Source organism: Chrysoperla carnea, chromosome 2, assembly GCF_905475395.1.
Source record: "Chrysoperla carnea chromosome 2, inChrCarn1.1, whole genome shotgun sequence".
NCBI classification, from domain to species: Eukaryota; Metazoa; Arthropoda; class Insecta; order Neuroptera; family Chrysopidae; genus Chrysoperla; species Chrysoperla carnea.
In genome coordinates, this window is record NC_058338.1 from 47,487,550 (window position 1) to 47,502,141 (window position 14,592).

Consider the following 14,592-nt stretch of genomic DNA (forward strand, 5'->3'; position numbering starts at 1 on the left):
AAATTATTTATACATTGAAATGACAATTTTTTAAGTACTTTTATGAAAATAAAACTGGCTTAAGTCTTTGTGACAAATACAATATTTAAACTGAACTTAAAAACCACAATACTATTGGGTTAGGGGCCAGACTAGTATTTGACAGATAATTCACAACAGCTAAAAATTTGAAAGGATGTTGTAATGGTTATGATTAAATACTTTTTTTTCTACGAACCTTTCATACCCATCATTATTCATCAATTATGCTTTTATGCCCTTCGCATAATTAATAATTTTCTAAACCCCCTCTTGAAAGGACAGTCCTCAGAAATGGCGTAACTTGCAAATGGGGCAGAGTGGAGAGCAAGATGAAAAATACAGAATATTAAATATAACCAAAAAAATTCTAGGGACCCCAATTTGTTAAAAAAAACAAAAAGTGGCAAATTTTCGCACTATCTGTGTCACAGCTTTCCGTATGGCAAATGGCTAAACCACTACAAGATTTTAAAAACTCACGTAAATGTACTAGATCAGTTAACGAACCAACAAGAACAAGAGCTGGCAAGATTTGCTCTAACTCCTATGTTAAACAGATGGACATTTTATTCGATAAGTATCTACAAGAGAACTTTTTGTCTCCTGCTATGAAAGTTTTCGAAAAGGAGGAAGTTGGAAGCATGTTGCACGACCATGACAATAACCTCTCAAATTCCAAAAGGGCTGTAACCTGAAAGCTTGAACTGAAATCCTTCGCGTGACTCTAGACTAACATATGTAGTTAAGTATCTAATAAAATAATTATATCATAACTAATACTCAGTTGTCAATAAAGTATATTAAGATTTCAGTTCATTTACTAATAAAAACACTCACATATGACTTAAGTCACATATGCGCAAGTAAAATATTTTTCCTTATCACAATTTCTCATTTATTAATTTTTACACTGTAATGTAGGTTGTTGTATGTACGTTCTAGTCTTTTGCAATAATAAATAAAATAATCACTAAAAAAAAATGTGTTATTTACTTAACTTAAAAGTCAACTCTATTCCGACTGACGTGTGGGTAAAATTGGTTTTAATTTAAATGTTTAATATTACATGAGAGAATTAATATCATTTTATATACGGGTATCTAAATTAGTTTATAACTATATTTTATTGTGAATGAATGTGTTTTTGTGTGAGCTGTGCCGGTAATTTAATTTTTTTTTTTTTTTTTAGTAGTGATTGTTTTTGTTTTGGTTTGTGATTTTTTTGTGAAATTGTGTATTTGTGTGAGTGCTTACGAATTTGGTGAAACATAAAACCAAAAAATGGTTGATATAGTTCCACGTACGGGAAGTGTACGAAAAATGGTTTCATTTTTTGATACATTGCCGAAGACGGAATGTAGAAAACCAAAACGACAAAGGTAAGAAACATGGGGTTATCTTATTTCCTTACACTTTGCAGTTTGTAATAAATTTCGATTTGGTATACCTTTGATTTTTGCAATTTCCTAGCTTACCCAGTAGTCATCATCAAGTAGTCATCATTGGTGCCAGACTGTACTTTTGTGAAAAATTAATCTAGGAACTTGGATCAAATATCGAAATTTATTTCGAAGTATCCTAGAGATCTTATTTATTATCATTGATAATATTTAAATTTGTAGTTTGCGTTTTGAGAGTCATTATCCTTATAGATTGGTTTTAGGGTGAACTCGGTATTAAAAGGATAAAATTTCTTCAATATGATTTACAATACTTAGAATGGAAGCTGGATGGGTGCTTATTTTGGAACTATATGCTAGTATGCCAACTTTCCAAGTATAAACTTGAAAGTATTTACGAAAATGCATTTGCGCAAGCATTTCAATTGTACAAGACACTTAAAAATTGATTTAATTTATATTGTGCAAACTTCGACAAACTTTTCTCTTACAAACAAGTAATCAATATGAAAGATTTGCAGGATTGTAGAAGCTCTTCTGACCTGTTCGTGGGGAGTTACAGAGCATCTCATGATCATATTTTTCTTTTAAATAGTGGTGTTATGAGTCATGGAAGGGTCAGATAACTTTCTTTATTCATTCTAAGATATATTATCTAGGCAGCTATGAAGAAAATTCAGTTCATGTGATATCTCATTAAACATTGTTTGAGAAGCAATCGTACGAAACGTTTCAGGTTTCAGTGAACAAGAAGTGATGAATAATCGTACTCTTTACGCGACCTCTTTACTGTCCAATTATTGTTTTAAAATCATTTATCTCGATTGTATCTGTAAATTTTGTACTACCTCTATGTGGATGTCACAATTCTTTCGATGTCCTTGAAGGGAGATTTTTCCATTTCGCCGTGGAAAGTACTCTGAGATCCTGATGAAAGGCATGAAACATAGATATTTCAATCGATGATGGATAAAATTAAAACTCTCCCTATATGATCTGAAGTTAAGCCTGCGCGTCTCAATTTACAGAATAAAGACTTTATTTTGAAAAATTTGAAATAATTTGAAGTGGGAGTGGGGTGGTGCTAAACTCCGTATATTTCTATCATTGAGAGTCGAATAACACCCCTTTCTCGATCCGAACCATAGTTTAGTCTAGGAGCCTCATTATTTTATTTTTGCTACAATCGAATGTCTAGACCCACCCATAATCCGAATCGATTCAGCGATAGTTTTCTTTGACTTGCCACAGTCGAAACACACAAATTTCAACCCCGGATTTTGCTTTATTTACATTTTTCGAAATTTATTTAATATTTTCGGCAAAAAGAATCCTCACACTTGTTACTAAAGGCTAGATCGGAGGAAATATTCCATTTTTCTTGACCAAAATAAGCGGAAATTAAACTTTGATAGACAATTTTTCTATTTTTGAAGATTGGAAGCCATTTTGAAAAAAATGAGCTATGTAACCACTGTCTTAAAAAAAAAGGTCACATTGGGTGAAATTTCATTTCAAGGTTTCTGAAAACAATACAAAAGTTTCAGAGCTGTAATCAAAAGTACAGCACTATAAATTATGTGGAATATAAATGAACGATTAATTCTCGGTAATGATTGTATTTTGATATACAAATACAAAGTTCTCGTTTCAAACAAGTTCATTAATGAACACTTTAATTATAAATATATAAACAAAAAAAAACCTTTAGATAAGACTCAGGTTTTTTAATTCATATCAGTAATGATGATAACTATAGTCATTTATTTAATAACGATTAGTTTTAATAAACTGTAGCTAAAATATTTTATTTATTGTCATCAATAAATTAAAAATGATTTGATGTTCTTAAATTCAAGTTATTCTATTTACTTCCTTTTTGGTGGTTTTCATTCTTTTGGTGAAGTGTCGTCAAAAAATTCCCTTGCACTTATTGAAAATAAAAAGGGAAGGTGAATGATTTTAGCCCGGCGTCATTGTTGCTGGGTATCTAATACGATTTTTAAAACCCTAATAACATTTAGAAAAATCGCGCGTTATTTGCCGCTCACAGCAGATCCGGTTATTGACCTCATTGAGCAAACTATTTAGTATCATTGCGGCTGTGTTGCAACGCGTGACATTTATATATCAACCGTGTTTATTGTTATTATTGTTTATTGATCAATTGTATATCCTTTTCGATAGTTTTACGAACGTATTAGCTATTCTTTTTAGTGCCGCTGCGGCTACGGTGGAGTTTCAAGCTTTACGTCTCTAATCCGGCCAATGAACACATAATATTTTATAAATACAGGTTTTTCTTCTTCAATTTTTGTTGATTATGTGCTCATTTTATAATAAATTAATGTTTAATTTTCATATGTAATGAGTAGGTATAACTACTTATTTCCCTTAGATAGAACACTAATATTGGCTTAAGATTGATTCAGTATACACCAATATACATGGATAAAATATACGCAGCTATAACGGCTATGTTCTGTTTGGTCGCCACAATGATGCCGTGTTATAGGTAGACACTCTTTTCTTATTTCACCTCTCCAATCATATCTATAAACCGATTTCCACTTGATTGTTCGCTGAGAATTCTTTGGCCACGATTTTTAACCACATTTGTACTGATTGTTGTTATTAACTATGCGCCATAATAACGCATGTATATTCGCATGTATATTCATGCGTGATTCCAGAATACAAATTTCCAAATTCAAGAGGGATTTTTTAACTACATTATGAATATGAGCTAAAACTACCCAGTTTTATGAATCTTTTTATACCATGCATAAGTATATGAAATATACATAGTATATTAAGTTTAGTCCCAAGTTTGTAACGCTTAAAAATAATGATGCTAGGAAAAAAATTTTGTCATAGCTGTTCATAAAATCACCTAATTTCCGGTTGTCCGTCCGTCCGTCCGTCTGTGGACACGATAACTCAAAAACGAAAAGAGATATCGAGCTGAAATTTTTACAGCGTACTCAGAACGTAAAAATCAAGTTCGTAAATTAGCATCATAGGTCAATTGGGTCTTGGGTCCGTAGAACTCATCTTGTAAACCGTTAGAGATAGAACAAAAGTTTAAATGTAAAAAATGTTCCTTATAAAAAAATAAAAAACTTTTGTTTGAAACATTTTTTTGTAAACATCACTGTTTACCCACGAGGGCGTTAATTAGGTGCAAATTTTATAGTATGTATTAATATAGGAATATCAGTTGTGTGTGTGTCTATCTTTTGTTATTTACGTGACGTCAAAAAAACAAACGATTGCGCATCAACACTGTCTATACATTTTTGTATGTGTTATGTGATAAAGAAATCAACACTGACTATGCATGGTATTTCAACAATTAACTCAGTCAATTGTTTCTTTTCACTTGTTCTATTGATATAATTTCTACGATTTTTAGGGTGAAAACTGGAATTCAAAAGAACTACTGTATTAACCATTCATTTCCTGTCCCATAAAAAATATGTATCCGTAAACTAACTATTATTTTGTATGTCTGTTTTATTCCTGTATGACCATTTTATTTTATTTCAATTTCAAGAGATATCTAAAAATTCTACAGTGGGGTGATCTCTGTAAAATTGAACCTAGTTTTTCCTTCCTTGGCCAAATATTATCAAATACATGATTGTACATATATATTTGGTTACCAAAATCAAAAAAGCCACACATTTTTGCAACAGTATCCTTTGATGCTTTTAATCCTAACTAAATAATTTGCTTTGCTTAGCGCTCGCCCTTTCTGATCAAAAACGTTCAGTGTTGATATTATTGGTTTTTTTTTCTAAAAATTCCAAATATTTTTCAATATTGACTCGAATCAGTCCCCACATCTGCCAAAATCTAATAAAAATATTGTTTCTTTCCCTAAGAAAAAAGAAGTGTGACATAGACAAAGTGAATTTTATTTCGAAATGAAAAACTAACAGTAGAAAAACTACGATGTTATTTGAATTCATAAAAAATAAAATAGTCATTTTTTAAAAGTAAGTATTTGAATATTTAAATGAAGCCATTTATTAAGGAATACATAAACACTCTGAATATTCAACAAAACATAGTCTTCTTCTCTGTTAAATTAATTAGCTTCAACAATAACACAAAAAGTGAAGTGAAGTATGTAAATACAAATAATGTAAATCGTGAAAGATATGGCCTTTAGTTGGCTAACCAATCACATTTTGCTTTGGTAATATCTTTATCCAGAAATTATTGCAAGACTCAATTCAATTCAATTCAAATTATTTATTCTTTTTCTAAACAATACAATATTGTACAGAACATGTCATTAAAAAGGGATAGGGAAATAAAAAGGAGGGGGAAGGTATGCAGCTATGGCTGGCTTTGTTAGGAACTATCCCGGCATTAACCTCTTGCAAACCTAATGGAAAACCATAGAAAACCATAGGTAGTATAGCCGGCATCTATTACTAAAAGATCAAATGCCTCCCGAGTATCACTCAAAGTGTGATTCGGTTAAGGATCTGGAATACAAGTGGTACTTAGATGAAGTACATTATAAAATTAAACTGTAAATTACAAGTCAAACTAAAATATTTTCTCAGTCGAATAAATATGTTATAATATAAAAAATAAAAAAAAATAATAACAAAAGTTGAAAACTATTTTGGAGTGTGTCGTCATTCAAATTAACTAAAAAAATGAAATTCATTTCTCAATCTAATCTTAAAATGCAATTTTGAAAACGAGATCGATGAAAAGTGAGATCGACTTATTCGTAAATGTGCAACATAGAAGGTCAATTGGGTCTTGTAGGACCCATCTTGTAAACCGTTAGAGATAGAACAAAAGTTTAAACGTAAAAAAATGTTCCGTATAAAAAAATTAACAACTTTTGTTTTAAACATTTTTCACTGTTTACCCGGGAGGGCGCCAATTAGGCGTAAATTGTATATTATGTATTATATGGGAATATAAGTTATATATGTGTGACATGTATGTATGAGTAATGTGATAGAGTAATCAATACTGTCTATACATGGTATTTCAACAACTAACTCAGTCAATTATTTGTTTTCACTTGGTTTTTTTAAGAATTTTTTATTTCTATTTTATGGTTGAAAGAAATTAATTTATATCAGAATGCATATATTATTATTTCGAAAGAAAGTAGATGATACCGGTTAGTTTGGGTTGTTTGGATACTTTTGGCTTTAGATATGGAATATAATAATGTACATACAGATACAATGCCCATGTGTTTTATCAGCATGATTGTTATTATTATAAAGGCGATATAATAATTTTAATATAGTTTAGTATTATTTAATATCATTGTTTCACATCATCATCCCTATAAAATGTTTTTGTTGTTTTAAGTAGTACTAACTCTCTTGTAGTGTATCAAACAGTGCAATGGATATAGAAATAGATAGATACAAACCCATCACTAAATTATTTTAAGATCTATTTATAAATATGTCTACTAATGTTTTGAAGAGCATATATAATATGGTGTGGTATGGAAACAAGTAAAATTTACAAAAATTAAAAAACCCCCGACAAATGCGATTTTTTTTTATAAACTGATTTTTGGAAACTGAGCTATAAAATGTTGTCAATCAAATTGGTTCGACCGTTTAAGGTCTACGATATCACTGAGAAACATACGGACGCACAGATAAACACTTTAAACTAGTAACACTCCTTCTTTAACAAATATCAAAGTGATGGTCAAGGATATCAGATGAGATTAAAAAGATACTTAGAGAGCTATCATTTTTTTTGACTAATTTTTGAAAATATTTTAATTGAAATTGAAATATTTGAGTTGACTTTGTTCTTTTGAATTATTGTTTTGAATTACCTAATTATTTTACCATTTCACTTTTCAAAATGAATTGAGCCAGGTTTATTTAACCATTCATTTCCATAATAATTATTTATATGTTAAAATTATACGTCTTGTCATTTCCAAACTCAATCGATTTTGAAGACCAACGCCAATTTTTTTTTCGGGTACAAAACTCTAAGATTGCATATGAAACATAGCTAAGAACACTCTCCGTTAAATTACCTTTCAAACACATAGACACACACATAGCGGTCAAACTTATAACACCCCTTTTTTTAGTTCGGGCGTTACATAGGAAACGAATAGAACGCAAACAAAAATTAAAATTTGACGCTCACCCTCTGGTTGTCGGTGGTTTACAGTGTGATATTCCTTTTTTCCCCCGACAAGGTTCTCAGTCACAAGGATGTGAAAGATTATTTGAAGGATGACAGACTGGTTAGGCTTGCAGTAGGACTTAATGGAAACTTTTTACATGTACGTTATCACCAATACTGTCTCAAAAGAGTATTATCCATGAAATTAGAAAGAAATTCAAATAGATATAGCAGAATCAAGAGGGGTTTTGTCATTGATTGAAACTTGTGTCTGAATTTTAAGAAGAACTATGAGCCGCACAGCCACTAGACTTGTTTCAGAAATGGGATATCATAAATGAGAGCTTCAGTGGAAAATGCGATGATGATGTATCGATCTCTAAGTTTGGTGAAGGTGACGTTCTAAAAATCTTTCGGAGAAAGATTTTTCAAGTGGTTTGTAAAGCTAGAAATACTTCAAAATGAAGTTTAATCCTAAGATTATAACTCAAGATTAAATTAAGCCCATTTAAAGTAAAAAAGTGTAAGTTTGATATGAAATAAAATGGGGGAAATAATAAAATTTCAGTGATCGTTGTCAAAATATCGACTTGTTATGATTACGAAGTCCGAGATAAAAATTATTCTAGCAACAAACAAGTGAGAATGATTTCAAAAAGAAGTCTTTTTTCTTACTTCGTTATGAAGTTTTCAGTATATTTTCGTAAGGACCTTGTATTTAAGTCATATTTAATTATAGGAGCTATTTTTAAGAAGCCATTTTTTTGAATTTTAGAGACGTCGCAAATAAGAACGCATTTCGACATCTTAGAGAATATAATCATTTTAAGAAGCTTTTTTTTCTGATTTCATAAAATATCAAAAAGAGTCCATTAAGAAGTCTTTAAAAAATCAGAAATATGATCCCCTTAAATTATTTCAACAAGGTTTGTTACTGTTCAACTAATTTAATTAAGCTAATATTGACATTAAAATCAATTATTTTAATTGAATAAAAAAGTTTACTTAAAAAAAAAACCAAATGAATAATATTTCTGACCTTGTATCATATTTCATTGTATTATTATTCTTAATAATAGAATAAAGTTTACAAAACTAAATTTTATAAAATTAAACCAAATTAACTAGAAAATTATTGTCCGTGACTTAAATAGTTTTAGCAATTAAGATAACAACATAAATACCTAGTGATATTTTTTTCTAAAAGCATATTTTCCAATAATTTTGCTTACAAAATATTTTGCTATTTCTTCGAAAAGTTTAGTCATTTCATTATTTCAATGATAATTTCAATACATTTTTCTATAATGACTAAATGAAAATGCACTTACACTGATCCAACTTGAACCGCTGTTCAAGTTCAAATTCAACGAAATAGCTGTAGTTTAATCTTCTTTAATGTTCCAAATTGCATTATAAATTGTTAAAAAGACAAATCACGGTTTCGTTATACCTTGGATCACAATTTTCATTTATATGTTTTTAAATCTTAATACATAAAAATCGCGTGTCACGATATTCGTTTACGCTAGTCACAGAAATCATTCGACCGATTTCAATGTAATTTTGTAGATGCGTATTTTTTTATTTTGAAGTTAAAAGATAGAAAATTTTTTATCTCAATTAGTATACGACAATATTTGTCATTACGAATTTTAGTTTTTACAGGGGAATAATAATTAATTTCAATTCTAAATTCTGTAAATTTTCAATAGGTGGCAGTATGCTCCAATCTCGAATATTTCCAATTTAGTGCATGTGCCAAACATTAATGCAATATATACAACGTGAGTGTTGTTGTATAAGAATATTTTATATTCATTGTGCTGTGTATTATTTTGTATTTTACCCCCGATCTAAAAAAAGGGGATGTTATGAATTTGACCGCTATGTGTCTGTGTGTGTCTGTCTGCCTATCTGGCTATAGCACCGCAGCCGCCTAAATGGATGAACCGTTTTTGATTTTTTTGATTTCGTTCGAAAGATAATTTAATGGAGGGTGTTCTTAGCTATGTTTTCAGTGGGAGCTTAGGGTTCCATACCCGAAAAAATAAAAAAATTGGCGATGATCTTCAAAATCGGTTCAGCTTGGAAAAGGCTTTAAGAAAAAAGATAATTTAATGGAGAGTGTTAATAGATATGTTTCAAATTCCGTATACTTACTATTATAAACGCGAAATTTTGTGTATAATTTTTATTAAATTTTATACGTTAATCTCACTGCCATGCTTTTATTTTCGTTGCTCAATTTAAAAGTCATAGAAGCGCAAGTCCGGGACAGCTATTATAACAATTAAATAGCCTTTCATTATAGCACCACTATTCCTTCACGCTAAGAATTGTTTTGAGAAGTTGAATATTAAGCATTTATCGATATAAAATGTTTTATATTTAATTACTATGTGATCCATGGTAAAATAACATAATGTGTAAAAATAGCTGTCTTATAAATAAAAATAAAAAAATCTGAAAGGATTTTTATTGTGGCATAAAGAGTAAAAATGACAATGGTAAATCATAGCAGAAAAATTGACTTTTTTTTATAGAATCAGAGCAGGTATCAAAGAAACTAATCAACTAAAAAGTTTTCAAAGCACTTTAACTTTAATTAAAATATATCTTATTATTGTTATTTTGATAAAATATTCAGCCGTATATATACAGGTGATTTATTTATTCAAATAAAAAATTATTATTATTCATTTATGCAACGCTTATCAAATAAATAAGATCATAATTTCCTATATCATTTTTACATGTAACAGATAAGTTTTCTGTTGAAATTGATATCCTTGAATTTTACTAGGTTAGATTGATTGATCTACTATGAATTAATTAATTCAATAAATAAATAACATACAGAAAGTCTCCCACAATTAAATGCAAATATATAAAAAAAAATTAATAAAAAATACTTTTTAAGGGACAAGCTTTTATCGACTAAAAATTAGAAAATAATTTAATGATTTTTAATTTATTTTTTCTTTGAGGCACTCATAAATGATTTTTTTAAAAAGATTCAGGTGCTCAACTTAAAATATCAAGAATGAATCGGAGCGCCTTAAGCTTTTAAAAATAGTCGCGTATGAGTGACTCATAGAAAAAGTTATTTAAAATTACAAAAATTATTTTATACTTTTTAGTAGAATAAAAGCTCTTTAAAAATATTTTTATTAAAATTTTTAATTAAAAAAATATGTTTATTAAATATGTTGGAAGCGATGGGAAAATCAGGTACTGCTTGCCATAAAAATGAGTTGTCACTCGATTTACATATGCAATCAAATTTTAGCTGCAAGACTCCAAATAAGCAAGCATAGTCTAATCTAAATTTCCCGTAATTTTCAGAAAAATATACTGAGAACCTTATTTAACTGTTATATACATTTCATGTTACAAAACGGAACAAAAACAATTGTCTCATGGTCGAATAGGTACTTTAAAATCATCTCAAAATTAAATTTTAATCCTAAAATAAAGGAAGTTTTGTTTCATTTTATCCATCCTTCATGTAATCTTTTATGTCTTAATACATAACTATTTCACTTAGTAATATAATAATTATATATTCCATCTAATTTGTTTCACTTTACTCCAAAAAGTATATGAGTATTATATCTAGCAAACTAAATGGCTCTATTGTATTATGTCTGAATTTTAATGCCTTTATATGCGAAACAAAATTATTTATATTATCAATAAATTTACAAGATCTTCTTCTAAAAGATTCGTTGGAATAAATACTATTTCATTGTTTGTTTCGCCAGAATTTTGAGTAACAGCTTGAGCACTGATACTACTTAAGCGCATGAATGCGCGTGGAGTTCTGATATTATACACATGGTCTGTATAGGCTACAAAAAATGATCGAGTGTTCGGGTTTTAAACCGTTTTACTTTTTTTATTTTATTTGAAGGATCAATAAGCACCATTTTTTATATCAAACTGGGATTTTCGAGGATTTTTTTTCTTTTTGTTTTTTTACTCAAAAGATCCAAGATCGTTCGAGGATCGAAAGTTTTCAGGAAAAAAATCTGAACCTATTTTACTTTTGTCAGCTGTCAAATGTTTTCACCCAAACTTGTTTTAGCTTTTTTGATTTTACATGAAAAGGTCGCATTTTCGAAAAACTTCACTATTTCCGAGTAAGTAACAGTTCAAGGCTGAAAAACAACATCCTACCTAAAATAATCCTTGAGTATCTTTAAACAAGATTTCATTATATAAGGTAAGTCTTTTTGAATACTTTCCATTATAATAGCATACTCCTCTAATAAAGTATAACATACTTCTTGTATATAAATGCAAACGATAAAACTTGTGGTTTTATCGTTTCTGTCGTACAGGTTTTCAAAGGAATTTTGAATAATTAAAAAATCAAGGCTTTGAAGTAACTGTTATTACCTGCAGAATTTTCATAAACGAAGATTATTTTACGATTTGGGTAAACTCAAAAATTTATTTTGTTTTACTTATTGTTTTCCAGACTTGAAAGTGGCCTACCTTTCGTTAAGTTTACCGTTTCGGAAACGGTAAACTTAACGAAAAGTTACATGATACCTTTTTTAAAAAAAAGCCATACCTTTATTTAATAACTGTCAAATAGAACATTTATTCCCAAAATTCTCAAAGAATCGAGAGAATGTCAATTTCCATATTCTCGTTTGAAACACACAAACCAAATCCGGAATATTTTCTTGAAGGATGCGCCCTTATGTGCTACGCTAACAAATTTCAGTATAGCTTGATGTATTTTAAATAATATTAACCATTCGTATATTTTTAATCTATTAAGCATGGTTGAAATTTATAACCGAAAAACGTAGATTTATATTAATTTATATAAGCATTGCTATGTCATATAAGAATAATTCGTAAAAAAATGAAGGTGGAATAATACTATCTAAAGAAATTTAACAAACTAGTACTACATAATTAGAACTATACCTTGTTTTAATTTAAAAACGAACTAGGTTAAATAAATTGAAAAAAGGCCACTCCATTTAACTGTTGTTTGACCTTTTTACAAATAAGCCACTTGCGGAATTTAAGGCCCACCAAAAATTAACAATGTTATAGAAACAATTAGAATAAAGGAAACAAAATTTACTTTCCTATGTAGTGTGTACATTTAGTTGTAGTGCGAAGAAAATAAAAGAATACAAAAGTTAAAGTTTTAAAAATATTTCACTTTTAAAAAGCGCTTTTCTTGCGGAAAATATCCATAAAGAAAATTACAATTAAGCCAATATTGATTCAAGTTTGGGCGAAAAGGTTGCGTGTTGATCCGAGCTTTGAAACTAAAGCTGAGTCTGTCGTCAATTAAAATCTTATGATAGCATCGTTTATGGCTTGGATATCAAATGTTGGCCGAAGGGATTGTTGATAAGTTTGACGCCATTCCTCTCATGCAAACTATCTCCACTACTCATAACAACGAAAATAATATATTTATATGAATTAACAAGAAACTCGGCTTACTTGTCTTCGGCAACAATTAGATCTAGTCTGCTAAAAGAAGACAAGCCTATTAGATTTGGTTGACGCTTGAACAAAGACTGGAATAACAAGACTAGATTTGAATAACATTAATTTCATGGCTAAATTTAGTATTTCCTACTTGGGTGTTATTCATACTTTCAGTCCATGTATTAACTAAAATTACAATTTACAGAACATATTCGCCCTAAATTGTTGTTTTAAAATTACATATATACAAAACAGATTATAAAGAGATTTAAAATGTTTTAAATAAATTAATTCTACGCCATAACTTTAAATATAAACACACCTGAGACTTCAATTTTATCATGTTAGACTACTGATAATGTAGCACGTTTTGTACATTATTTCATCTCAAAACTAGGTCGTATATAAAAGAAGTAGGTGACTAATCTTTAATAATAGATCATCATTGATAAAATTGATTTTGATAATTTGTATAAGAAGTATCTTTTACGAAACTCATTTAGAAATGTATTTCTTGCCCAAGATTATTTAACGTTTTAATTGCACATTACAAAGCTTAGTCATGTTTAGCGATCTAAATAAATTTTTTATCAAAATTAAACCAAATTAAATTCACTTGCAGTTGTTTTAAATTACAAATTTTATTTCAAGAAAATTTGATTCCGAAATCTTTTTCATTAAAAAAAGGTGATCACCAGTGATCACCAGTGATATTAAGTGATCACCAGTGGGTAGATTATCGTTCAAGTCAATATTTTAGTCACTAGATCTATTTATAGTTCTTTTAAAACTGATAATAGAAAAAGAAAATTTCTTTTCTCTTTTTTCAATGTTGGTTAAACGCAATCAAAGTTTCTGAAAATTTAGAACAAAATTATTACCATTTTATAGTGTAGCTGTAATACATTCTTATCATTTTTTGTCCTCCGATCGTAACTCGATTTTACTACCAATATTGTAGATAAAAAATATAATATTTTGAATAAAATGCCTAAATTTATTGTAAATTGTAAATTGCATTCATATGTATATTACATGTTTTATATACATACAGTCAGTCAGGTGCATATATATATCGCTACACCGCTTAATATCTTACAAAATGATCCACGAAATTTGATTGAAACTTGTAACTTTTTGGTGAAAACTAATCGTTAACTGATTATATCTATGAATTTTAATAATTGTAACATGAATAATTGTCAAAATATATGCGTATTGTATCACAAAATGTATAATTATTATGGAACAATCCTTCTAATCTATCTACCGATTTTAATTGGAACCTTATTATAGTTCACTAGAATATGATTGTTAATTATTATAATTTTAAAGTAGTTTTTCTCACCTCCGTGCAGAAAGTATCAACTTCCTGCCCATTGTGCAAAACCAAATAGCCGCTTTCCGCCTCCATCGGGGAGAAAAAATAGTTTACACACCACGGGAGCAAGTAAAGAATATCTTAGATCTCATGTTCATTGTCACCCGAGACGAAGCCGATTTTTTCCTATGATCTTTTTTGACATTTTAAAAATATCTACAACAACAAAAAGTC

General features: G+C 29.2%; 1 protein-coding gene across 1 annotated transcript in view; it reads left to right on the forward strand.

Moving 5' to 3' along the window:
- The first annotated feature begins 1,273 nt into the window (after positions 1-1,273).
- The window catches only part of LOC123293934 (protein sprint), a 423,720-nt gene continuing 410,401 nt past the window's right edge, over positions 1,274-14,592 (forward strand). Inside the window, exon 1 of the mRNA XM_044874938.1 lies at positions 1,274-1,400. Within this exon, the coding sequence (XP_044730873.1) occupies positions 1,303-1,400 (98 nt within the window). The 5' untranslated portion in view covers positions 1,274-1,302. The remainder of the gene's footprint in view (positions 1,401-14,592) is intronic.